This window comes from Styela clava, chromosome 13 (genome assembly GCF_964204865.1).
Source record: "Styela clava chromosome 13, kaStyClav1.hap1.2, whole genome shotgun sequence".
In the NCBI taxonomy this organism is placed as follows: Eukaryota; Metazoa; Chordata; class Ascidiacea; order Stolidobranchia; family Styelidae; genus Styela; species Styela clava.
Window position 1 is genome coordinate 18,008,904 of NC_135262.1, and position 27,838 is coordinate 18,036,741.

At 34.2% G+C, this 27,838-nt stretch overlaps 1 protein-coding gene across 5 annotated transcripts in view; it reads right to left on the reverse strand.

Annotated features, from left to right (window-relative positions):
- Nucleotides 1–556: 556 nt before the first annotated feature.
- Nucleotides 557–27,838, reverse strand: part of LOC120333382 (E3 ubiquitin-protein ligase HERC2-like) — a 72,225-nt gene continuing 44,943 nt past the window's right edge. For 3 of the 5 annotated variants that reach the window (XM_039400792.2, XM_078119002.1, XM_039400789.2), the window contains exons 52-101: nt 27,524–27,601; nt 26,990–27,191; nt 26,121–26,226; nt 25,381–25,521; nt 24,448–24,543; nt 24,175–24,372; nt 23,303–23,484; nt 22,755–22,816; nt 22,453–22,667; nt 21,680–21,874; nt 21,440–21,601; nt 20,548–20,760; nt 19,923–20,049; nt 19,726–19,844; nt 19,502–19,651; nt 17,955–18,153; nt 17,540–17,739; nt 16,949–17,079; nt 16,709–16,866; nt 16,293–16,438; nt 15,767–15,962; nt 15,294–15,602; nt 14,829–14,923; nt 14,362–14,515; nt 13,985–14,089; nt 13,816–13,903; nt 13,219–13,484; nt 13,009–13,122; nt 12,564–12,652; nt 12,254–12,406; nt 12,050–12,165; nt 11,443–11,641; nt 10,836–10,943; nt 10,622–10,728; nt 10,365–10,542; nt 9,749–9,912; nt 9,507–9,617; nt 8,709–8,886; nt 7,298–7,544; nt 6,432–6,679; nt 5,837–5,981; nt 4,762–4,974; nt 3,972–4,093; nt 3,525–3,620; nt 3,233–3,312; nt 2,811–2,916; nt 1,885–2,097; nt 1,669–1,758; nt 1,290–1,431; nt 557–976 (exon numbers count right to left, since the gene is read on the reverse strand). In XM_039400792.2, coding sequence (XP_039256726.2) covers nt 672–976; nt 1,290–1,431; nt 1,669–1,758; nt 1,885–2,097; nt 2,811–2,916; nt 3,233–3,312; nt 3,525–3,620; nt 3,972–4,093; nt 4,762–4,974; nt 5,837–5,981; nt 6,432–6,679; nt 7,298–7,544; nt 8,709–8,886; nt 9,507–9,617; nt 9,749–9,912; nt 10,365–10,542; nt 10,622–10,728; nt 10,836–10,943; nt 11,443–11,641; nt 12,050–12,165; nt 12,254–12,406; nt 12,564–12,652; nt 13,009–13,122; nt 13,219–13,484; nt 13,816–13,903; nt 13,985–14,089; nt 14,362–14,515; nt 14,829–14,923; nt 15,294–15,602; nt 15,767–15,962; nt 16,293–16,438; nt 16,709–16,866; nt 16,949–17,079; nt 17,540–17,739; nt 17,955–18,153; nt 19,502–19,651; nt 19,726–19,844; nt 19,923–20,049; nt 20,548–20,760; nt 21,440–21,601; nt 21,680–21,874; nt 22,453–22,667; nt 22,755–22,816; nt 23,303–23,484; nt 24,175–24,372; nt 24,448–24,543; nt 25,381–25,521; nt 26,121–26,226; nt 26,990–27,191; nt 27,524–27,601 — 7,817 coding nt within the window. In that variant the 3' untranslated portion in view covers nt 557–671. The remainder of the gene's footprint in view (nt 977–1,289; nt 1,432–1,668; nt 1,759–1,884; nt 2,098–2,810; nt 2,917–3,232; nt 3,313–3,524; nt 3,621–3,971; nt 4,094–4,761; nt 4,975–5,836; nt 5,982–6,431; nt 6,680–7,297; nt 7,545–8,708; nt 8,887–9,506; nt 9,618–9,748; nt 9,913–10,364; nt 10,543–10,621; nt 10,729–10,835; nt 10,944–11,442; nt 11,642–12,049; nt 12,166–12,253; nt 12,407–12,563; nt 12,653–13,008; nt 13,123–13,218; nt 13,485–13,815; nt 13,904–13,984; nt 14,090–14,361; nt 14,516–14,828; nt 14,924–15,293; nt 15,603–15,766; nt 15,963–16,292; nt 16,439–16,708; nt 16,867–16,948; nt 17,080–17,539; nt 17,740–17,954; nt 18,154–19,501; nt 19,652–19,725; nt 19,845–19,922; nt 20,050–20,547; nt 20,761–21,439; nt 21,602–21,679; nt 21,875–22,452; nt 22,668–22,754; nt 22,817–23,302; nt 23,485–24,174; nt 24,373–24,447; nt 24,544–25,380; nt 25,522–26,120; nt 26,227–26,989; nt 27,192–27,523; nt 27,602–27,838) is intronic. The other 2 variants (XM_039400790.2, XM_039400791.2) reach the window with 2 other exon arrangements.

Sequence of the window (27,838 nt, forward strand, 5' to 3'; positions counted from 1 at the left end):
AAGCAAGTGGAGTGATTCACTATTGTGTTTCAGGCAATGACTGGACAATAATAATGTCAGAGCTTTAGGTTCAACCAAAATAAGTTTTTGAATCGCTGATGGGTCTGCAACAGATTTCCCGTCATCTTTAGAACTTATAGCCATAACTTTCATTTTTTCTCCCTACTAACCTCTGACAGGGGGATTACTGTCCAATGACAAAGCGCATACGCTTTTGAGCCAATTTTTAAAGAAATTTGTTGTTTTGTTCTTGTCTACGCCATTATAAAATGACTTATACAATCAATCGTTTTCAAATTGTATCAGCCAGTTCACAGGAGCATGTGAGCCCAAATAGGGCGAGTCAAACAAAAAACGCGACAATCGCGATGCAAAAAAGACTACATACATGGGCGAGTTGAATAGAAGCACAAAAGAAGTAGTGGAGTCTTCAAATCCTACCTTATAGCGGTAATGAGGAATAAGCATTTATGTGGCCGCACTTACTCAAAATCCTGAATTTTCATCTCATCCTCTACCAGATTAAGAGAACTGTCTATCTAGTGAAACAAATTGATACACACATACACACAAATTTATTTTTACAATCAACGTCAAGAGTACATCTTCGAAGAAGACACAGTGTACTTGGTTAGTCGAATATGAAACTACCAGATAATATACTATATATTTTACCATGAATCAGTGTCGGAATTGGAATCCGGTCCACTCGTCCAACTATCTTCATCATTGTCACTAAACAAAGCGTTTCTTATCGCTGTGGCAGTACTTGGGTCTAAGTCTGTACGACGTGACAAGAGGGTGCTTGCTCGTGCTCGTCTGTGTCTTTGTAAATATCTTGTGGAACTTGAAGAGTAACGTGACAAAAGATTTAAGCTTGTAGTTCGTACCTGAGAGCGGAGACGTTCCACTGCTGTAGCGGCGGCACTCACTGCAGTTCTAACGCCTGATGTACTCGGCTGTTGTCTGGCAATTTCTAAATAGCAACAATAAGTTCGAAATAACGGGCTAAACTGGACAATGTCGATTAGATCTCATTCATTGTTAGTTTCTGCTGTAGTTCAATTACATGAATGAATCCCAAATGTTTAACCTTGCGAGTGTTTCCTACACATAAACATAACTCACATTGGTGACAAGGGCAAATGTTTAACCTTGCGATTGCGAGTGTTTCCTACACATAAACATAACTCACATTGGTGACAAGGAGACGGGCCACCTATGCACCATTACTGGTTGTTTTCAATTTTCGCTTCCCCAGATTAGATATAAATTACCATTAAGATTACCTGTCACTCGTAATGCATTTGCAACAAGATCTTCTAAATCTTCTTCTTCATTTTCACCATTCAAATTCATCCTCGCATAATCATCGGTATCGATTGATTTGCAAAAGTAGATTGCATACTTCAACTTTTCATCCATGATCGCCTAAAACATTATGCGATATGATATACATGAGCAATAAATTTTCTGATGTATCATTTTGTATGCTCATTGGTAAAATGTAGTATTTGTGAAAATGTTTTGTGAAAATGTTATTTTAACCATCGGCTTATTTTACTAAGATTTTTTCAATTGAGAAGTAGAATATGTACAACAAGGATCAACATAACAATAACTCATAAAAATGCAAGTCAATATTTTCCATTTTGAGTTATGTCTCACCTTTGAACTATATCTCGGCAGTTTCAACAAGAAGAAACATGTGTAAGACTCTGGTAGATAATGATCTGCAGGATGGTACTTGTCCAATACCTTGCAGAAAAAAAAGCATATATTAAAAATATGATAAGAAGACTCATATGTTTATAAAATAGTTAATGCATATCAGAACATATTGGAAAAACTGATTTTAATAATTGAAATTCAAATATTGATTACCTGTATGACAAAATCCCTCCCCCTGAAATCTGCGATTGTTCTTGGCAATCGAGTTCGACCCCAAACAAATCTCAAGAACAAAGATTTTTCTTCATTTGTTAAAGATTCCATGATTTCCCAAAACCATTTTTGAAGTTGATCGTCAGATGAGCCACCTTTGAAAGAGGCCACTGACTTGAGAAGCGAAATGGGAATGTCAGGACTACCACAAACCTATAAAAATATAAAAGCAATTTTGAGAGTCAAAGATCATATCAATTTTGACGATGGAAAAATATGAACTACTTCCATATTTGTGCTTTGAATAAGTTGTTACATGACAGACTACAGATTCATGTTCAGTTTTTATTCAGCAGCATAGAGTCTGATAATCGCCCCGCAAATATTTGCTAACCTTTTTTGCATACAGTATTTCATGACATAAAAAACCAAAATCAAACTTATAATAACAGTGAAGACAATATTTAATAAGCATGATTAATATGTTATGGTACACAGAAATTCCCAAGTTGCTTGAAACATATTCGATAGAGAACATAACTTTTGTGCAGAGTCCCAGATTATTGAAACTTTAAGGTACAATCATACAAAAACAAAATTTCAAGTGGTAAATAAATTCTCTTACAAGTAAACAAGAAATTTATTGGTTCCGTTCTTGGATCACCCTGTACATATTCATATATCGTTGATTCCTTAGGCATTTATTTAAGCATGGAAAAAAAACTTTACTAAAATTCTGCGTTGAAATCATTTCTTTCCACAAATGTATCAATTAGTTTGTATATACTTTTGAATATTTACATTCATACTTAGAAATACAATGTTGCAACTGCGTTCAATTTGACATGTGAAATTATCGCACATAATCCTAAAAAATTTTCTAATTTTAAGACATTAAAACCAGCTTATCTACCATTCAAACCTACCATTGTTTCAAGTTCTTGTGCAGTAAATAAGGATATCAAAGGCAGAGGAACAACATGTGCAATACCATCTCGAACATGCTGTACAACATCGTCAAATTCATGCAATCTAAAAACAAATAAAAACTCCTAAATGACTGGAAACCTGAGAATAATTTGGGTATAAAATGGAATTAACGATATAGAAAATAATCAGTGCTAAAAAGATCTTTGATGTAATTTCATGATATAAGCTAACTGTATGTATGTATGTTTATTTATCACGTAATGATAAGATACGTAGACAAAGTGGCATATTAACAATGCTAGAGACGGGATGCATGTAAAAGACCATACTGGCCTAAAACACAAATTTGCAGTAAATCGCACATTAAATCATGGATTAATATGAAAGAAATACATAATAAAGATGTTCGTTCTATAACCTGAATTGGATAGCTTGACGAATATATTCGTTTCTGTTTCCAACAGTTACAGTAGAATGCAATTTGTTCAATTGGACATCCTGCAATAAAAATAAAAAAATTTTAAATAAAGGAACTAAAGGGTAGAGATATGGAATGATTACGGTAACTTTGATTCCACATATATATATTCACTTCTCCGTTATCAGGATATCTTACATATTTTAAGCAAATAGCTTTATGCAAAAAAAAACTAATTTATGGAAAGGTTACTAGGAAGTAAGAATATAAGTCGTTAAAATTCACAACTAACCTTTCCAACAATATTTTGAACTGAGAATGGTAGATTCATTGAATTAAGTTCTTCTGCATCTGCATCTCGTATAAACATGAGTTTGGGCAGGAAATCCTGGAAAAAATGCAAAATAAAAAAATTCAGTGACTGTAAACAAGGATGAAGTTGCTTCACATTGCAGTAAAAATGACCCCAATATCACATTTATGACTTGAAAGGTATTGAAAACAATATTTCAAGGTAATCATGTTTTCTCAGGCAAGAACGCTTCACAGTCAACTAGAGGGAACAGTCACTAGAGAAGAGGTGAACAACCAGAAAAGCAACTAACTAATCTTCCAATGATTTCATGCTTTCATAGATTAAGCATTGGAACACAATAAACACCAACACTAATTTTTTTTTTAATAAAACCGGGACCAAGTACTATAGCTATAACATACGAGTAGAGGGATGAAATTTCACCTTATCGACTTCTGAAATATCAGTCAAACATTGAGATTGCCCCGATATTAATTTCCAAACTGGTTCTGCAAATTTCAAACTGAGAGGACTTCCAGTCCTGATAGCAATTCCAATCAAAATACCTGAATTCATATTATAAACAGATGAAAGTAATAAAATGATGAACATTACGAAATTTCAACAATTGGGTTGTTGGCTTTCAGCAAAGGAATAGGCAATGAGTGAAATGAAGCGAATATAAATCGCAATATGAGCTATTACCAATGATAAGATAGGATTTCCTTATTATCCCAAGGGAGAAGGAAAGCGATGAGAGGGCTTAACCATATGTACTACTACGGCTTCTCGTTTCGTGACCAGTACATGCCAGGTATGGAATTATTGATTGTTTCAGATGTGTGTACCCAATGGAGGAAGCAGGACTAGCGGTTATGTGAAACCACGCCTACAGTGGTGAAAAATCCTCTCACGCATAATTAATCCCTACAGGATTCGGTACTCCCGTCTGGCCATAATTTTATTTCGATTTTCTTTAAAGAGTTCCGGGACTGTCTGTGTTAGCCAAGTGAATATACCCCTGCCCATAGGTTTCCGTCCCTTTACACAACTTGATGTGAGGTAGGCGAAAAAAATTAGTTACCTCTGCGCCAACAGTGTCATTCTTATAAAGTATATTTTTCCAATAAAGATATTGACAAAGAAAAGTTTCCTATTGAAAATAAGTATTTCACTCATAAAATACTAACACTGTATTCTATAAACAAATAGAAAGTAATACCAACCAACATACCCACAAATTTGAAAAGTCTATGATAAGCAGAATGAAAGATGTCTTCACTTTCCGGCAGAGGTGGTTTGAGAACAAAACAGTCTCTGTTAGCTCCTGCTTCATCACGTCCATTTGGAGTCTGCGTCAGAAGAGGAACAGAACCATTTTCAAGTTCATCGCAAATTTCTGCAATTGATTCACTATATCCACCGCCACAGTCATCAACCGATTCACCTATGGTTAGGAATAAAGAGAATATTTACATATTATGAAATGCATTGTATGAATATGTTTGGACAAGGCTCTGATCTGAATAACCAAATTCCTATGGAGGTTAGCATAGTTTATAACCAGAAAGTTAATACATGATTCTGAACATCGAAAAGCTGTTTTTCCAAATGAGATTTCAGCTCTGGGTTGAAAAAAATTCAGTCAGAGTCAGAGTTATTTGTTACTTAAGCAATCAAAAAGTTCCAACAATAAAGTTTTTAAGTAATATAAAAATGACAGAAGTTGTCAAGAAGGGTTGCTCTGTTATCGGGTCTGCAACACCTTTAGATAAGCAAAGAAAAATAAATAAAATAAATTATAGAGATAGTAAAAATACATAACAATAGAAATACATTAATTTTTAGTGGCTCATTGGCACATTCTAGTGGTAACAATATCAAAATTGACCTCTGTAATGGAACGTTTCTGGAAAATCGACAGTTTCATTACGTGATGGTCATTGAAAAACCAGTTTATTGAAATTTAAAAAGTTTATTGTATAGAAAACAAAAATCTTCCAAAGGAAGTTAGAAATGATTCCTCTGCTCTGATTCCCGAAAATATCAGATATTGATTACAAGAATTTAGGCCGATGCAATCCTTATCGTCTGTCAAGAACGATTAGACAACTTAATGCTTTGAGTTTGAGTTCTGGATTCAACTATCAACAATGAACCCAGACTCTTGGATAATTCAAGATTTCAATACAATAGAACAAATATTCAAATACTAATACATTGATGAAGATATTTCAAGATATTTCAATTTTTGAAAAATACCAATACCATAATGCTGTATGTTCGTAACACAATAGATGGGATCATACCTATAAATTTAACTTTCCAAACTCTGTGTGGTAGCAAGACACTGTCTGGCAATAATCTGTCCATATTCTTCGTTGCTTGAGACAAAACAGTTATCCATATATCGTTGCCAGTAAGAGGTTGACCACTTTTCTTCAGACCTTTAATCTGAAGGGTGATTGAATGGCAAAAAATAAACCAGTACTTTTATGAAACTCAAGAAAATTTATTCACTTTCCAAAAGTTTCATTAATCTAGGACACTTTGCACAAAAGTTGGGTTTTCTCCAGAACAGTGTTTACCAAACTTTTTTATAGCAGCGGTTGCTGCTTTCTGACTGCCAAACGTACTTTCGGAACTGCTGCTCTAGAATATGTTCCAAATGACCTGGTTTTTTTTTGGGCCACTTTGTATCTTTTTACAAATTTAGCATTGCACATAAACAGTTTTGGGTCTTGTCAGTTTCAATAACAGCAAAACAACCATATAGTTACTCCATGTCAAACTTGCAACACTCCATATATTAAATATTAAATGATTAATAGTCAAGTTCTTCTTTGAACAGTTAAATAAACAATTTTATTATACAACACATACAAATTTTCTATATTATACTACCTCAATTCTATTCAACTCAATGTTTGGTCCATGATGTTTATCTCGAACCATCGTCGTCTGAACAACTTTACGGAAAACACATTCTTTTCCTGAGTTAATTAATAAGCCTCGAACTTCATCAGGAAAGCATGAGGAGGTTGAGTAAATTGGATGACTAGTCATGAGATCCTTCGAGAGTGATGAGACTGGTGAGTGTCTCCATGAGTTATCAATGAGAGTGAAGAATTTAATGCAAGAACAGAAGAGTTCTGAAAAAAAATGGAATATTCGTTATGATGCATACTCACAACTTTTGCTCTGAACAAAGCCCAGTACTAGGAGCCCATGATATCTAATGATATAGAAGGAGCCACTATTATTCCGGAAGAACTGGAATCTTTCCAAACCTGTATTTATTACCCAATGCATTACAAGTTATTGAATAGGGTGGGGTGCATAGGAATCAAACTCAATCTGCAATGCCAACATGCTTCAAGTCTTACGCTTTAACGACTGGGCCATTGTGTTGCCTGACTGAAGATTGGAATAGGGATAAAAAATTTCCTTATTACTTCGTTACATACAAAAGGTTGATTGTAATATACATGATTTTTTATTTCAAGATCTCAGGAATATTCAAAATTTCATTACTTGTGAGTGACAAGAGTACTGATTTTGAGTGGTACATGAGGGCAAAATGATGTCATTTTATTATTTTACAGTTTATTATTGACGATAGTTACAGAATTTTTAGTTCAGGTTATTAAATTAATCTCATTCTGGTTCATATGTTAAACATGGACTGATGATCCTTTGCGGTGCCGGTCCCCCTAGACCTTTCACCATGATAATTTAAGTAAGAAAATATTTAAAATATTACAACATGCCTGTAAATTGACTGAGCAGGACCAACCGATTTCTTAATATTGAAATATGCATTCCTTGCAGTAAATTATACTTCAGCGGAACAGACATTGGTAGATTATGTTGTTTTGATCCATGTCTCAATCTCGAATTTCCAGTCGACCAAGCGATACTATGCGCTGATCCACAAGCTACTCTATCAACGCCTTGATCTGAGAGTGACTTTATTAAAACTACTCTCTCAGCTGCTTGTGTTGTTGAATCTCCAATCTGAAAAATAGGAATTTCGCATGCAATTTTTATCCGTGAAGATGATAAAAAATTCAATCCAAATTCCCAATTCCCGAATTTTTTCGATGCAATTATGCAACTGGGGGACTACCAAACGCACGGCTGACAGGAAAAGTTAGAAAAATATATTTTCATCCGTCATTAAGAGTCTAATGAGGCAGTTGAACGGTTGAACGCAATGTCACCAGCTTGTTAGGATTCAGCTATATTTTAGTCTCCCTGTCAGACCATGTTAGGGCATCTAAAAGTGTGGTCACAGCACTAAATAAATATGCTTCACCAAAGTTATGAGAAACTCTTTAACCTGATCGCACTCACAAGAAATATTTAAATTAGATTTATTTCTGTAGCAAAAATGATTGATACAAAGCACTGAACTTCAGTTTGAGTTCAATATCGCTGTGCAATGTGATAAGTTCCTCCTCAAACATACTGCTTTCAGAAATATTATCCATAGCTCAAATACGTGAATATGCCAGTGTTTTGCGCACAGGCCTTTATTTTATTCACTACCTTAATGACTATCATCAGAAAACTATAAAAACGATAAGCGCTCATATCCTGGTCACTGTATGTTTCTCATGAATCACATCAGTGCATCGTCAGCATATACGAATTCGCTGCTTTTATGAGTGCAATTAATGGTAACAACAAATCATAGATGAGGCATCGACTGCACATAGTATAATATTGGTTAATGAAATTCCATTTTCTTTTTTCGAAATACTTTTTAACCACCTAATGAATGGAGAATCAATAAAAATAGAGAATGCTATAGCATATAATGCTAGAGCATTATAACTCAACACTATGAAATAGTTAATAAAGCCTGAAAGTATCATGCCAAATGGTTGAGTTTTGCACCAAAACCAAAAAAAAATTAAATCAAATTTAATAACTGAAGTCATTTACACTTGACCACTTGTGACCACTTGATTTGATGTCAAAACCCACAATCATCTCCTTTTAACAGTCAGCATCCATAATTCGTCCCACCCATGTCCAATTCGCAGTCAGTGCTTCGTAAACTCCCACAGAGAAGCATTTTCACTTTGAAAACCGCTAATCATCAATAAACGGTCATAAATACTATAAGATAGTACACAAGTTAAGATAAAAAGTTAATGATGACAATCTACAAACCTGTCCTTCATCATTATCACCCCATGCATAGACTTCTCCTTCCTCTGAACAAACGATAACATGTAATGATCCAGTAGCAACATCAATTACTTTCCTTCCTCGTAAATCTTCAACGACTTTAGGAAATCGAACATGTTGATCTGTGCCATGGCCAAGACGAAAATAGTCACCTTTGCCCCTAGGATTAAAAATAAAAAAATGAAATTATCTTGAGAGTTGAGATCTTGAAGCCTTACTAAAATTTCAAAATAGAACAATGAAATCATTATATTTGAATGATAAAAATATTTTCCATCGATTTTTGTGTAAATATTTGCATATTTTTTCAAATTTTATAACAAAGGATTTTATCACAAATAAAATTAACAACTTCATTTCTACTACAATCTAGACCTAAAATATTGCATCAAAATTTGTCTCCACTCAGACAGGGTGGGTAGGCAGGGAAATTCCCAATCAACTGAAGAGTTGAAAAAATAATCGTTTTAAGTGTCTTAATGCAAACCGGCACTCATGAACAATTCCAACGCAACACATCAACCATAGAAGGAAAATTACAATGAAAATTAGTCTTGAAAAACTCCTAAATTGAAAATGGCCGATATATCACTGTGACATGCAAGGCCATTTTTGTCATATCTGTGATTAAGGATGTTGGGAGATGTTCTCCAATTGATTAATTACCGGTAGTCACACAATTGCCAATAAATAAAAGTCGTCAATCAGCCACTACTACCAGTAACATTGCAGGTGTCACTAAAACATCTATGAAAAGGTTTTATTATGAAGAATTCTTACCATGTATAGACAAGACCTGCTTTTGACAAAGCAAGTGAGAACTGGCTTCCACATTTCACTGATATAATATATTTATTCTTCAAACCATCGATTTGAACTGGAACTTTTGACCTTTAGAAAGAAAATTGTCTTAAAATGACGAGGAAACACTATTTTACATCCTTACGACAGGAACACATGTACAAATTAAGAAGAGAATTTTAGGTATATCACAAGTAAGTATATAAACAATAACATCATACATTTCACTTCCTCCACGACCTAGTTTTCCGTAATCACCATCCCCCCACGACCACACAATGCCACTTTCTTCCATGCTGTCATCTTTATAGGTCACACATAATGTCTGAGCATCTCCACTTCCACAAGCTACACATCGAACATGATAACCATCGAGCACTTCAACCTGGAATAATGATTTAATTTTGAGTAACAAGTCAGTCATATCGAGCTAAGTGTTAGGAATATACTTATCATGTCACCTCCGATTACCCTGCATGGGTGCGCAGATTCTAATTATTAGGCAAATAATTATGTGTAAGGATTGCTTGACTTTCATGCAACCGCTCATCAGTTACGGCTTCCTCCATCAACAAGCCCATGCATGAGAAACAAATAAATGGCTAGTTAATTCCATACATGATATGGGCGGGTAACTGGACCAGAGGCCATGGTATGGCATATGTCTTAACATATTTTTTCTTGTCTGGGATAAATATGTAAATTCAATCCTGAAAATCCTAATTAAACTCTTGTTGACTGTACACCTAAATTTCAATTATAATACAAATTGTGCGACATAACTTGTCAATCCAACAATTTCCCACAAAAACAGTCAGGAAATAAAACCTCTATTACCATTTTGGGTTTCAGTCTATCCTCACTATCACCATGTCCTAGCCTTCCGTATCTTCCTTTTCCCCATGTGTATAATTTACCACGACTTGATATAGCGGCACTATGAGATCCACCAGCCGATATGTCAACAACTTCAACTCCTCTCAGAGACTCAATGATGCGTGGCCTGTCATGTGACCTGCACGGGATGAGAAACATAATAAAAATTTCTGACTACCTATAAATACTTTTGAATATGACCTGTAAATTTAACTTACGTTCTTGAGCCATGCCCCAACTTTCCATCACCACCTTCACCCCAGCTGTAAACTTCACCATCGGAGGAAAGTGCTAATATATGTTTGCCACCTGAATTGACAGATACCTGTAGGAAAAAATAATACTTGTAAATGGCAAGAAGTGCTCTAATTAAGAAACAACTATATTACAAAATTTATCAAAAATATTTAGAAGAAAAATATTAAATATTACCTTGCATATGTGGACATGTTGAATAGATTCCAATAATGTTGGTAAAGCAATGGAGTCACTACTTCCAATTCCCAGTCTACCACTTGCTCCATAACCAGTTGCATAAACCTGCAGAAAAATTGATCACAATTAATGTGGACAAATTTAATTGAATTTATGATCAAATAATACTGGTCGAAAGCAGGGCAGGGGAGCTGGTTTGAAATAACAATGTATTCAAAATCATAGTATATTAAAATTGCGGCACCAGCCTCGCAGCTTCATTTTTTACCTCAGAGATGGGTTCATCACCACAACCATCCGGGTTTTCAGGTTTGAACACTGCAATAAAACATCAGCCCAGCTTTGCTAAAGTAGGACTCAAAACCGTGATATAATGCTTATTCAAATTAAACTAAATTGTGACTATAAGCTGAAAAGGATAAATATTATTGTTTAGAAAATTACAAATGAGTAAAAATTATTAGATGGTTAGGAGCCGGAGCCACTAAATTTCTGGTAACTGCATCTCTAACAAGACACCACAGTTCCGTGACACAAGGGAGCTCTCGTCTAAGATTTTTAATTGTTTTGTATTTATAATTATGAGAGAAGTGAATGAAAATACCTTGCCATCACCAGTCACAGAATATAAGGTTTGTTCTCCACCAGCGAGGCAGACAGGTTGAAGAGAAATCAGCGTACTACATAATGCCGGTACTTTCACCTTTGCCCCTTCTATACCTCCAAGTTGACCTCTGTGATTGTGACCCCAACCAAATATCTGTCCACTTCCTCCCCATGATTTTGTCCAATCGCTTGGACTCCTAAAAATGTTGGTTTTTATTGTTTGTAGCCGCATCATTTAGCTGGTGTGAGTCACAAAATTTAATAAAAGACTAGATGAGTTTTCCCTGGAGCCTTTTAAAATTTCTTTCTGATGTATATTTTATACAGTATTCCTGAATAAATGTTATGTATCTTATGTATGACAATACAGATGCACATTATTCTGGAAAAATGAAGATTCCACTTAGGATTATCATTTATAACATCGGGAGAAGAAAGTCAATAAGGTGACTTAATCATATGACGAACCATGCCAACTCTATTTCGGGTAGTGGATTAGTTAACCGGGTTTTTGTTTCAGATGCATGGATGGATGGTGGAGGAAGCAGTAACACCATACGACATGAGGAGTCCAGAAATCCTTTCGCACATACGTAATTACTTACTTATTAATCCACATGACTAATTGTTCGTCCATTTCTTGAGTAAAAATGAAATTATTTTCATCTATATCTTCATCATCCACATCACCTGTCACTTCATCTAGTTTTTCGTAGACTTTCTGAAAACGTGTCATTTTGTTGTTACTAGCTAACGAACATGGGCCATTAATAAACTGGTCTGATAATCGAACAACATAATTTACTCACCTGTATAAATTGCACAGGGAATTGTGTTCGATTCACTAAAGCATTCATACTTTCTTTTGCCAAGAAATAATCGGAAAAAGTCAGTAATTTTTGTCTTTCTTCACGTTTTGCAATATAATTCAATCGAAGATCGCTTGCTAGTTCTAGAAGTACCTGTAAAAATACATAAAATTAAATGAATAATATTTGCTATTTATGTTATTGCAAGTGGCATATTTGAAGTACGGAAATAGCTACTATGTCCCTGAAGTAAAATAAGTGTAAAGAGAATAGGTATTCCAATAAATGAATTCCAATAAAACAAACTCACCCTCAAGAAAGGACTGTACATCAATTGTCTTCCATTTTTAATACAAGGTTCTTCATACTTGTATTGTGTAGATATGAGGTCAGGCAAGACTAAAATAAAAAATAAAGGTATAATTAGAAACGCTGTCAGAGACTAAAAATTGTTTCAGATTAGAACTCTTTCTCCCAAATTCGTTATATGAAATATTGCTTATTCTCGCTTTTGCCTCTGAACAAGGCCACATACAAGCATCCAGGAACTGCTATTTTTTGGAAGCACCGGAATCTTTCCAGTTCAGCATTGCCGACCAAATTTATTACACTTTGCATGAAGTGGTGAGCATGGGATTTGAACCGGAGATGTGTAACCTCCGATGTCAATACAGTTGAGTTTTAACCTCTAGGCCCTCAACCCAACTGAATATTTACTGTTTGCATATCAGAATAACTGTAATGATGCTTGATACCTTTTAGCAATGGTTGAAATATTGTTTGTAAATCTTCAATGTTTGATATTAACAGACAAAGATTTCTTCTGATATTTTGAAGAAGTTGTAATGCCCACAATTTCACTTCGTAACCTTTCAAAAATGAAAATAAATATTTATATTATGAAGAAAATGATAAGCAAGCAATGTTGGCCGAGCCATAATAATATAATGAATTCATTTTATTACCTATCAGACTAATTCGTACACATCCAGTCAATACCGCAACGATCGGTCTAAAAACCTCTCCTTTTGTTGCGATCAAATTCGAAAGTGTTTTTTCCGACCACATTTGTTGATGATTCAGATCAGATGGAAAAATAACTTCCAAAATTTGCGAAATGAACGAAACTAAAGGACGACAAATGACATTTGAATCGGATAATTTTGAGATGTTTTCTTCTTCCATCTCACCAATGCAACAAATGGGATAAACTATAAACTTCCATCCCCATCTGAAAAATATATAAATTGAAAACAAAATGTCATACTCCGATAGTGTGTGTACCAGGTTAAGATTAGGCCATAATTTTATTTGGATTTTCCTTATTTTAGTTCTATTATGTGAGTTCGAGACTGTCTGTGAAAGCCAAGTGAAAATACCCATTGCCCATAGGTTTCAGTCCCTTGACACAACTTGATGTATAGTAGGCGAACAAAATTAGTCATCGCCATATGGGTACACATACTTTTGGAGCGCCCCAAATGTAACCAAAATGCTCGTCATCACTGTTCCCAGCCCACAATTTGATAGAATTTGATAAATGGATCAAAAAAAGATGTTACCCGTTTACAGATCCATCACTTTTAAAACTCCAATTGATTTCATCTCCTTCAATATTGATTACTTTTGACCAATCAGTCTGATCGCGACCTGCAGAACGCAATTACAATAAAAATTTTAAATAATAGATTATTCTTATTCTGGATTCATTATATTGACGATATAGCGAACCTGATAACTGACAAATCATTGTCGTTTTATCCTTTATTGATAAGACATCATGTCTGCTTTCTGTCGAACACTGACTGTCAAATTCTAAGCGAAGTCCATTAGCTCCTGAAACACAAATCCATCATATTAAACAGAAAAGCAATATAGACAACTGTGCGATTACAATACAATACAAGTGTGCAATACAGAATGTGCAGCATCAGTTTAAAATTCAGAGGTTAATATTCAATCATCCCTTTAAGCATGGTAATTTGAGATTGCACAACAAATTTTGAGGGTCTCTCTATTTCATCATTAGTCATAATTTTATCATTATCAAAACAAAAATTAGAGTTTGTTTCTTCTTTACAATGCAATGAAATGGCAATAAAACATACCGGGTATTTTGACACTTCCAGAAATTTCAGAATCATCGGCATATGGATGAGTACTTTCCTGAACAACGGGTCTCATTTCAAATCCTTTCGATTCAGCATCGTTCGTTACATCTGACAATTCAAGCACACAATTGTTCAGCAAAAGTTGAGTGACCTGAAAATCAAGATTTATATTTAGTTTTCATAACCCCATATGAGATAAATGCTGTTAAAAATACTAAATAATGTTAGAACCCTTAATTTAGAAGTACAGAATGATCCAGAAGAAATTACTACAGTATTCATACAAAATTTATTACACAATTAAACTTTTGTAAGTACCCAAAAGTTTCAGTAATCTACGACGCTTTTCACAAAAAATATGTATTCTTCCGAATGTGTCCTGGCTTGTGTTCTTTAGGGGTTACCTGTTACCCTGTATACCAGTTCTTGAATTGAAAGTGGAATATTCATAAAAAGTGATGTACCTTTGGATTGTGTTTTACAAGATGTTGTATGGCATGACAGGCGGAAACATATTGTTCATCAGTCAGTCTTCCTGCAATACCAAGCTTTAACAAATCTAAAAAAGAAAAATTGGATTGAATGAAATTTCTTCAAATGGAATAGAGAAATTTAATTCTGAAATAATTTTTCAGCTGGAAGTATATTAAAAATTAAAGTTAAAATTAAAAGTATGTGCGTTTGACGTTGCTTTGAACATATTTTCGTTGAAAAAACTCCAGCATAACTAAAATTTATAATTATCATTGAAAAATATTTCTTCAATCAAACGAGGCAAAGAACGAAGGGATGGATAAAAATTAGTACCTATTTGCAACCTAAACTGACTGCTTTATCACTTTTGTCATAATAAAATTTCCACTTTATTTATGGGAACAATAATTCTATAGATAATGAAATATTATTTGTTTAAAAGCTTTTACAGTTACCAGCAATATTCTTTGTGTCTTGCAGTGCAAGTTCCGCATAAATTTCTACATCTTGAATTTTTTTCACTCCCTCTATTTCTATTAGGTCTTCAGTCATATCAACAGCTTCTGTCAGCTTTTTGGGAGTAGGCAAAGTTATCTCCTCTGGACGTGTGATTGTTTCGGCAATAAGAGACGCCATTGCATGATCTGAAATTTTTGCTTCAAGATGCTTTGAGTTAGAAATGCTGTGGGACGACCCACTCGTAGATGGCTCCAATGTGATTTCAACGGGAGACAAAAAAGTTTGGCTTTGTGAAGTTGAAGGCCCTGTAGGAAAGGAATTACTCGTATACAAAATTGGAATTATAATAGAGATATCTTGAATACTTCAATCAACTTTTATATGAAAAATTAAAAAAAACTAGTCAAAAAAATGATTCATCAGATTTATTATACAAAACATAGTAGTACACAACACGATCTTGACATACCAGGTTCATCGTTAATTGATTCGTTTGTTGCAACTCTTGCAGTGGTTGGAACATCACTTGTGTCAATTTTAGAAGGTGTTGGAGATAGTGCTATTGGTTTTAAAATTTCTTGATTCTTCAAAGATGTTTCGTTTTCTTCTTTTACATATTTTGATGGTAGTAATGCACGCGTGACAAGTGCACGAGCAAAATGAATCTGAAAAATTTGATGATAATGTATTTTTTGTTCAGCCAACTTTGACAAGACAGAAGCAGTGACGTAGCATCAGGAGAGAAATGTTATCTTGGGATGTTAGAAAATAGCTTTGTTAGCTATCCGGAAATAATTGCTTCATAAAATATTTGTAGGAATTTCATCAACTGTGTTTATTTTAAGCATTGTTTTGAATTTTAGCTCTTTAAATGAAAGACATCTTATGGCGTCCCGAGTTGTGATTTTAGTGCACTGTTTCAATTTCAGCTTAACCCCCTCTACTTCAAAAAGCAATGCCAATGAATGCAACAATATATAATCACTATTCATTACCTGAAGAGTCTGAAAAACAGTTTTCAGAGCTGACTTTTTTCCTTCATAAGCATTGAGTGACAACAATATTTTGGCCAGAGATGGCCGAACTTCTGGTTTTGGTTTATCGTACGACGAATCTTCAATTTTAGGTTTATAATATCCCCCTATAAACATATAAAGTAAATATTTAAAATATGAATTACAAAGATATGACCAAGTTTTTCCCCAAAAACTTCAGTTAGATTTTCTCAATCGTAACTGTTCTCCAAATCATTTTGGCAAGATCTGCTTCAAGTCTCGATTCAAATGGTATTTACTAACTCAGTAACTCTGCACAATTTAGTGACCCTTGATATAGTCACCCGGAGATCACTGTCATAAATTTCTGAGTGGATGTGCATGACCTTGCATTTCCAACAGATACTAATTCTTACCAGAGATACATAGAAGAGTTTTTCTGAGACTTTTGTTTCTGTTTCTGGTATGATCTGCATGAGGTGCATATGATTCTCCAAGACAATCCTTCATAACTGGAAATCTTATGGGCTCAAACAAACCGCTGTGATTTTCATCAGCCACAGACCATGCAACGCTAGGAAACGAAGACTGTTGTTTTAATAAAAACAAAACTATCTAAGATACTAATTGAAAAAGAAACAACAAAAAAAACTGACCTGTGGCTTGACCCGCAAGCAACATTAGATATTTTGATTCCAGTTAAACCTTCAACAAGAGCTGGTTTTCTGTTAACTGTGGTTGTGCTGTTACCTTGTTGTCCATGATCATTGTCTCCCCATGAATAAACCTGAACATTTGTACATGAAGGATTTACAAGGAGCACAAAAGTTTCATAAATATCAAAGCAAGAACTTTATCTGGCGCTCCAGAAGTGTATGTACCAATATGGAGGTAATTAATTTTGTTTCCTACTTTACATCAAGTTGTATAAAGGGACTTAAACCTATGGGCAGGGGGTATATTCACTTGGCTGACACAGACACTCCCCGAACTCGCAATAGAATTAGACTATTCTCAGTTCGATCGGAAAGCTTAAGGAAAATCAGAATAAAATTATGGCCTAACCCTAACCTCGTACATATACTACAGGAGTACCCTTCATCCCCTCCCATCTGTATATTAAGTTGCCCTGGAAGTCATTGTGTCTGGAGTCTATTTTTTGAAATATATCAGAGAACAAAAATCCTCATGTCATGTCACTTTTAGACATCTTACATTTGTACAAAAGATATAAATATGAAACTAACTTCTCCAGCATCAGTAACAGCTACACAATGCAGGGCACCAACGGCAACTTTAACAATATTTTTATCGGCAAGTCCGCTGACAATAGTTGGATGTCTGACATGTTGATCGTGTCCTTGTCCAAGTCGAAAATAATCTCCTTTTCCCCATGTCCATATTTTTCCTGTTTTACTCAATGCAAGTGAGAATTGTGCTCCACAACCTGTGGGTATATTTTTTGATGTTTAAGACTCTCACTCTGAGAACTGAATCTTCACAGTAAGGCATATATATGTACGTTGAAATGGTGACCATATGCTTTATGTGCAATGCAAATAGAAAGTTGCAAGCCTTTTATTTTCATGGCTCACATTCATATTATTTGTAGTGACAGTAACTCCACGATTTCACAGAAATTCATTGCTTCATTCATCTTACCGATATCGATAATTCCTTTATCATTCAATTTATCAACAATTTGTGGAGTTGAACAACCTTCACTCCCTCCTCTTCCTAATTTTCCAAAATCTCCGTCTCCCCAAGAATACACGACTTCGTTTCTCGATAAACATACAGTCTGAGCATCTCTGCTTCCGCAAGCAACTTTCACAACATGAACTCCATGCAATGCCATAATCTTTTGAAAATTGGAACGTGATCAATGTATTACTCTGATATTGAAATAATTGACAAAAATTCTATTACAGAATCAAATATCTCATGTAACTTAAACACATCCTTGACAACATAATTTTATGTGATTTCAATATATATGGCTTATAATCAGGGTTTGGGTGAACAACTACACCATAGTATCAGTGACGATACCAGGTGGTGGATTTTCAGGTTTGACATTAGAGGTGCTTATAACTAGGGATGTCCTTATCGTTTCCGTTTTCGTTTCGTTTTCGTTTAGAGCTGTATTCGAATAGTTTTTTCCAATTTCGGTTAATCGTAATTTAACATGTATAAAATTTGCGACGTCGCGCACGATCTTTTTCGGTATTTTTTTTTCAAAGTACGTTAGTAAGTGCTGAATCGTCCGTCGCGTGAACCATAGTGACCTCTGCTTTCTATCAAGCGTGACGAAACGGGCATGTCTGGGCATGTCCAGACTTGTGCGATTATTGCCGACAATCTGATGTTGACGGTGCAGGCAACCGGTATCTCTGTTATGGAAGTGATTAGTTTTCTATTGCGAGTTTATCATAACTGCATAACGCACGGTGGAAGTTTTAAAGGTAAAGATGGGTACGGTGTCGTTTGGTTGAATAGCAGTGCAGCAGTACCGGTACCGTACCGGTAGCCTAATGGAATCGGAGTTTATCTGTGCCAGTAGGCTACGGTACTAGTACAGTCATACGGTACTGTGCCGCACAACATGAACATTATTATGTGTACCAGTTTAGGGTTCAGGTTGTGAGCCATGCACATACTTCAGGAGCTCTAAAAAGGAACTGTGGTCCCTGGAGCTGTAGCCAAAGCCACTGTGATTAAGAATCAGCTTCCCAGCCCTGATTAGAAGCTTGTGATGACAACAGTATGTTTTCTTTAATTCAGAGAAATAACTTTCTCACAGAATGCTTCGCATCAGTTTAGTTTGACAGACTATGTCACATGTTCATTTCACCCACTTATGTTGGGAAATAAAGTTACTGAAACACTTGTGAAGTATTATTTTGGTTCTAGTAATTTAGTTTAAACGATATTCGAAATGTTTTTTCAGAAGCATTCTAGAATAGTTTAGTATTCGGATACGGACATCCCTACTTATAACCAGTTGTATATTTTTCGCAACAAAAATATCAATATTGGCTAAATAGGTGACTTCTTTTAACAAATTCAACAAAATGTGTCAATTGATTTAAAAGCTGTTGCAATTCGATTTCTGAATGTCTGTATGAAATTTTGATCCCATTACCCCCCTTTGTTCAATCTTTGAGTAGTATGGTATGCTAAACTGACCAACAAAGAGAATAACTTACAAACTTTGGTTTCAATTGAGTTGCATTATCTCCATGTCCCAATCTTCCATAATTCCCTTGTCCCCAGGTATACAATCTACCTTTCAATGTAACTGCAGCACTATGTGAACTTCCACATGCTATATCAACAATCAGTTCTCCTTTAAGTGCCTGAAATTAAAAAGGAAAATATATTTAAACATAGAAGACAGATATTAGCTTTTATTATATGAATGAAAATTTACCTCGATTAGTCGTGGTTTGTGGCAATCCGCTCTATTACAATGTCCTAATTTTCCATCCTCTCCATCTCCCCAGGAAAAAACAACTCCTGTTGAGGTGAGTGCCATTGCATGTCGTCCACCTATGTTGTGAATGCAATTATTTAGATTAAAAGAAGATAAGAATCTATGTTAGAATTTGCAGGAAGATGAACTTTTACCACTGTGAACAGCAACTTTCTTGACATAATAAGACGATAAATGTGAAACAATGGTTGGTGTTGATACATTCGAAGTCACAAGTCCTAAACCAAGTCGTCCGTTTGTTGATTCACCACAAGTATAAACCTGAATGAAGAAATCAATGTTTTTATTACTCAAAAGTAATAAACAATTTGTTGCTCCAATATAGGGCTATCCAAACGAATCGAATATTTTAAACTAAAATGAAACGTAGATTATTAAAATTGTTTGGCACTGGTCTACATTAGTACTATTTGGATTTGTTTTTTAATTTTCAACTCTCCATAGAGTTTTTGAAATCCTGATTTTTGACCATTTAAATGGAATGAGGCATATGGTCATGATATACCTCTGAAAATGTAGTTCTTATTGTACAATAGAGACAATGTTCACGATTGCGCAATACTATTCAATTACTCGATTCAGGAAAAATACCAGTATTCAGCATATAGCTTGTAATGATCAACAATTATCCTAACTTGTATAATGATGTTATAATTATCATAGACAATTATAACATCATAAAAAAATCAATATCTATATTACAAAAAAAACGCATCTAGCAATGCAATACAAACATATTACATTCTCAAATATTCTCACCTTTCCTTCCTGAGTGACAATGAACAAACTTTTTGATCCTCCAGTTATTTGAGCAACTTTCAGTGATGAGAGTTTTTCTGAGAAGAGAGGAGTTTTGATCTTTGATCCTTTTGGTCCCCCAAGTTGATCTTTATCATTAAGACCCCATCCATATACTTTGGTTGCCACTGCACCTGATGAACGCTTCTTGCCACGTCCAGTTTGTCCAGGTGACTGTAGAAATCGCAACATATAACAAAAAAAACAGTTTTACACAAGAGTTTTATGCATAATGAGGGAGGAATGAAAAGTTCCAAAAGAGATGAAGTGAAACATTTAACAAAAATAGTTGGAAATCAATGCTTCAATGGAGTATAACAAAAATCGCAAAAAAAACTTTGCCTAGATCATTAGCTAGAGGCAAATACTAATTGGATATTTATTAACTTTGTTATACAATAAAGATACTTGTGAAGAACACTGAATCGAACTTTTGGCACATGTTCACTAAACGTCGCAAGTACCTCTATTTGGCGTGGAACAACCCTTTTTGCATATGTTATTCTTAACCCCCACCCGAAATGGCATCTTCGCCAATGATACCAAACTCAATAACGCTAGCGATTTTCTCATATCAGGATTGTTAGGACGAGAAAACGAGATAAATAGCATGCTCGATTTGGGGTGATCGTCTGCGTGTCTTGGATGACAGTTAGTATAGTTTGGAGGGCCTTATTACGTTACTGTGACGTCGTAGAGACCTAATTTTTGAATGACATAGTCAGGTAGGGGTTAGGAATACCATATGCAATAATGGTTGTTCCATGCTAACAAGAAGTACTTATGTCGTGTTGTGAACATGGCTCAAACTTTTTTTACACTATATTATCTTAAAATAATGTAAAAATGAAACCTTTTCACAATCTTCTTCAGAATCAGAAGCTAAATATAGTTGTTGAAGTTTTCTGTCATCAGATGATTGTTTTCCTTTTCCAATAAAATTTTTTGATTTTCCGATCGCAGAAGAAACACGTTTAGGTGGAAGTAGATAGCCTTTGATAAACAGGCTATGAATCTGGAATAAAAAGCATAAAAGATATAGGAATTGTACGCTGAACAATAAATAGAATATCATAAAAAATCATTAGTAAACCTTGCAATCAATTCCAAAGCTTTTGCACTTTTTAATATTGATTATTATTCTGTCATATGGTTTATCACAATCTCGCAACAACAAAACATGTTTGGCTGAAGGTTGGATACGTATTGTTCTTGATTTTTGATCATCGCCATTTGATAATGTGATATTAACGAGACTTGGCATGTAGCTGCTATCATCTGGATCAACCTGAAACATAGAATAGCTATACTTGACATTTTGAATTCACCTTTTTTCTATCAGATAATAGTTATATCAAACTTAAAATATGGCATTTAACATGGGCAGCATAATTGATTATAGAACAAAAAAATGTGCCATTGGATGGGGTTGAGCAGAAATGATCAAATTGGGTTCGATAATTAAATCAATTTAAATTTCGTAATCAACTAATTAACATATCTGTAAACTCTACTCATAACAATTTTAACAGAGGTGAGGAATGTGCAAATATATGAGAGTTGAGACAGCAATGTATGCTAATAAATTTTTGCTTTCAAATTTAGCAGTGATATATTTTGACCTACAATTTTCAATAAAGCATATGTATGGGCATGAACACATATGAATTTTCAAAGAGTCAATTTGAAGTGGATGAAATTATAGTCATCTTACATTAATAATATATTAAGCATACTACATAGAAACAATGACAAAATGAAAAGCAACAAGGATTGCTTTTTCTTCTTTAATTGCATGTCATGTTTTCCTATTAGACTAAAAAATATAGTAAAGTCTGGTAAATATCAAGAAAACAAAATAGTTACCTGCATGACCAAACTTGTCACAACTGCACCTTGTCTCATATGCAATGTAAGTTTATGTTCCCCCAAAGTACCGGTCGACTTCCAGTATGTTTCATCATTGCCATCAAGTAAATAACCAATCGTATCATTACCAGATGACGCTTCCAAATTATCTACTAATTTTTTCCAAGTTGTTGTTTCTTTTGGAAGCGGGGTTGTCTGTCCTTTAGAAGATTCTGCAATGTATTTAAAGCTTACTAAAGTTGTTTTACAAATGTGAAAAACTAATTTTTTTTGGTGTAAAGAGAACAGTATACACATGCCTTTTGAATTACTTCCCGCTGGTGAAAATGCAACATCAAGTTCAGTAATTGAGCGTGCAGACCTGAAAAAGTATTTCGATGTATTTAGGCCATAAATTCTTTTTTTTTCTAAAGAAATTTCAATTGCTCATGCTTATAGCAAGTAAATAGAAAAACATTTGATGTGAATAAATTTATAATTTAGTTTTAATGTTACTTACTAGTACAGGGTAACCCCATAAAGGAGAACCCATAATTTTCCTGCATTAAAGCTATGTTCTCTCTAGAATATGAGATTTTTGATATTCTGATTTTCCTTATTTCAGTTCTATTACGAGTTCGAGGACTGTCTGTATTAATTAAGTGAATATACCCCCTGCTCATAGGTTTCAGTCCCTTTACACAACTTGATGTAAAATAGGCAAACAAAATTAGTTACCTCCATTTTGGTACACACACTTCTGGAGCGCCGTTTTTGGGGTCACCCTGTACTTTCATATAGTTTAGGAAATACCGACGATGAAAGCAAACAAAATCGTGTATTTTCATAATAAACAACAAAATCTTACGCTCGCCTAGGATTACTGGCATCTCCACTTGCAGTCGTTCGAACTTTTGTCGCTCCAGGATTTTCAATCATATCAAATACATGACGAGGTGTAGCATGTTGGAATGCTCTGAAACACTTTTCACATAAATCGTAATCATAACACACAGAGCATTTGTATCTTGCTCCAACAATTGGATTTGCCTAAAAAAAGAAAAATGAAGTAATTAACAAAAAAAAGTTGACTATGGTCGACAAAATAATGCTGAAAAATAGTAAAATTCATCTCTTCGGATTGAAATGGGTTTATGTTATAATCCCAAGGTTAACTCAAAGATAAAAAAAACTTCAATTTTTTAACAATCTATAATTTAGCTAAGATCAATTTGCATCCTACGTTGGCCTCAAACAGAAACTTGCTGTTGAATCTTTTCCGTGAGTCTTTCAACTCTAGGATGGTGATATGTAGATATGAGCTTTACACATGCAGTTCTTGTGTAATTATCAGAACAATTTTATGAAATTCAAGTGTGAAAATATAGATTCATATGAATATAAAGACATGCAGAGCGTGGATAGGGTACTTTGGGTATTTGTGTGAATTCAAATGAGTTTGAGAGTAAATTTACTACCCACCCTTCTCCATTTTTATTTCACATTTTTACAAGTGCTAATTTAAATCTATAAATGTTGTTTTCCAAACAGCAACAGCCTATCATTTTGACTTCCAAATTTAAAAGCCATGCAAACCTGCAGATGTTGTTATAATATATTCAGATGGTCCAGGAAAACCAACCTCATGCTGTGATAAAAACAACAGCTTGGTATGAAAATGACCGGGAAGTGGTAATACTTCACATAAAGAAATACTTCATATGATAGAAGATGAGATACCTGGCAATTATCGCAAGTAACTTGTTGATGACTTTCTTCAACAAGTTCTAATTCTGTCATCAATCCTGTCCAATGTTGTTGTTCTTCAAAGTTAACCACGGCATCTGTTCCAGAAATACTGATCACTTTTCCAACAGAACTATGTTTGACTGAACCCCATTTATATTTTGGAACAGAAACAGACGGTCTCACTCGAACCTGTTAAACAAGATAAAACTGGTTAAAACCAGCTTGAGAAATATCATAAATAAATAAAAAATATTTCAATGATACCTTGTCTCCAACTGTTATTGCTTTTGTATTTTCACTTAACTTAGTATTTGCTTGTTTCGAGTTATCTTCGACCATTTCAACATGAATATATCGAACCTATGATAGAATAGAATTTATAATAAGCAATGTAAATGTACATTTCACTTCTGAAGTATAACTCAAAACAAAATCACACATATTCGCTCATCATAATAATTGAAGATGTTGAACAAGAGGGCAATGCTTGAATAAAAAACATAAAAGTCAACTGACTAATATGAACTCTGCAATGTTAGCAAAATTGAAGCAATATTTCAAAAGATATGTGCTGAATATCCTATAAAGGTATCCCCAAGAAGTATATAAAAAAAAGCAAAATTCGGGGTGAGATGTTGAAAACAGTAGAATTTGAAAATAATTTGAAAGAATAAAAGTACTGTAATAAATTTCCAACCACTTCTAACCAAGAATAACAGAATCTCTTTCTAAAAATAGCAAATATATTAGTGACGTTTCCTTATATCATAGAATAACTTCTTGATAAAAAACACGAAACAAATTAATCAAACAGCACAGCGACATACAAGGTATTTTGTGGAATGAGATTATGCTTTATTACATTTTACTTGAATACCATCCCATCCAAGTAACCTTGTGAAAATGACCCACACCGATCCAAAATATGACGCAAACAAAATAAAAGAACCAGCATTTCATTACAAATGATCTTAGTAACCACCTCTAACTACTTTCCACCTTTGAGTGTGAAATTTGAAATAACCGGTCTACAAGTTCCGAAGAAAAGCAGTTTTCTGACTCAACATCAAAAATGCACCAAAATGTTCCACTCGTTTAACTTTGTGTCCAAAAAATGCTACACAGATGAGGATCTCATTTTTTTGCAATTAGTTATTTGAGATGTGAAAAAAACACAATATTGAATATATAAATCACCCAATATGTTCCTCCTTTTGAAATCCATGCAGCATGAACATTAAGATCATGCAGACCATCATGATCAAGTCTCAACACCGTACCAATGTCTCCTTCCATGACATCTTCATATGATCTACAACATTTTATCAACATTCCAACCTGGGATAAGAATAAATATAATTTATGAATAATTTATATTTCAAAATCATAAGACTCATAAAATGAAGGTAATAAAAGACTTTACACTATTTTTATACGACATATCAACTTCTCCGCTCTGCACTGCCAGGTAAGGACCTAGTATAATTTAGAAGGGCTTGAATCTTGCAGGTTCTGTATTGGCTGCTCAATTTGGTACATCCTGGTTGAGGTAGTGGGATGGGATTTGAACCCAAAATTTTAACATGCGATGATATCATTGTTACCGTAGTTATGCTTAATTGCTTAAAAAGCCACTTTCACTGAAAACATAGCACTGACAGCAGCAGCCAGCGACTTTCTACAAATAACATAATGTGCAAATGCACGAAAACATATACAGTGTCATTACTCTCACTGAAAAAAAAAACTTGAATCTACAGCATCTGAAAAGTTAATTAAATCGTCTAGTACGTAGTTAATTATAGATTTTCTTCCAAAATAACATCAAAATAAACAATTCAGCCAAACAATCCTGGTGGAATTGAATTTTATTATGTAAAGATTGGTAACCTTGCGAATATAGACAAAGGAGACTATTCTGTTAATCTAGTACTAACCTTGATGTTTTCTCGAATATATTTTGCATATTCATCAGAGCTGGCAAATTCTGAAGGTTTTTTGTAATTAATTGTTTGTATGTTTTCCTCTTCTGGTTCATCAATTCTAAAAATAATTTTAAAATAATAAAAACTAAAACATTCTCAACATATATGTTTCAACTATATAATTTCTCTACCATGTTTTTGAAGACTTTTTTGTATCCATTCGACATTGCCCATAGAATATTATTACACCCTGGGTGAGGTGGGGGAATACTAGCAAAATGTCTTCTGTCTAATCACTAAAAATTACATGTTTGTGAGGAAATTAAGAGTACATCTGTACTCAGGTTATGTGAAGAAGAATACGTTCAATTTGGTGATTACCAGTAAAATGGTATAATTTGAATTAAATCATTTCATAAACTTTAACATCACATCCAGGAAGTAGGAACTTTGGCTAAAAGGTTAACACTATTGGAGGCACTGCCACTAGAGAATGAAAAAAAATTTAAGTTTTAATTGCTTTTGAATTTCATAAATTGACACGAAATGCTTCAAGTCTTACATTAATCTGATTTTACTATCATTCTTTAAATGTCAGTAGCTTTTGGCATTTTAGTGGTCGCCCATAGCTACAAGCAGGGAGTGTATGTACCAAAATGGAGGTAACTAATTTTGATCGCCTACGTAAAGTTGTGTAAAGTCCCCAAATCCAAAATAGAACTAAAATGAGGGGAAATCGGAATAAAATTATGGCATAACCCTAACCTGGTACACACACTACAGGAGTACCAATATTCTTATATAGATAAATTAAATTTAATAATTTCTCTCCTCCAATACAAAATACATATAAAATGATCAGACAGAATAAACATTATTACGTGGAAGTAGCCATGGATGGTAAAGCAGGCAAATTCATTTCATCCTCAGTCTTGTCATCAGATGTTGAAGTATCAGATTCAGATGACGATTGCTCAAGTAAATGTTGACGTAAACCGAATGCGTCATTTTCAATAATCGTAAATCCGTCTACTTCTTCTTCGTCTTCCTCATTTTCACTAGGTGGTGTATTTTCAGTGTCTTCTTTTCGCACACAAAAAAGGAATTTATGATATTCTAAGTTAGTAACCAATTGAATATTAGCATGGTATTATTAGTGACAATTACAAAAGATTTAATAATACTATTTTGACTGTTTCAAAACAAATGTGGAAATAATAATTCTCATTTTCCAATTTTTTTATGGAAACTCAAGGTTTGGTCATTTTCTATATAAAACTATCTCCAAGTCTAACGCGTGATCGACGTTTTGGGAAAAAAAACTAATGTGTATATGAGTGGATTATGTTTAATTTAAGACTAAAAAATTGGAAAATCATATTCAATTAATTGATAATAAATTTATTCAAAATCACCTTCCTGCCATGGATGTTCTAATAACCAAGCAACAACCAGCTCCATACCAGGTTCAAAACCACCTTGTGCAACATCTCCTATAACAAAAATATAGGACATTAGAAATTTAATATAATATTGTAATGTTAGCTTATGTTGTCATCCTAAAAAATATTTCAACAGAACTGGAAGGATATACTGAACTTTTTTATATACCTATCCTTTTTTTATTTATCTAAAATCACTCAAACAAAACTGCTGTCAATCCATCATACGCACAGATCATTCATAGGATAACATGGTCTTAGCGAGATGAAATAGGTGTAACAGGGGTA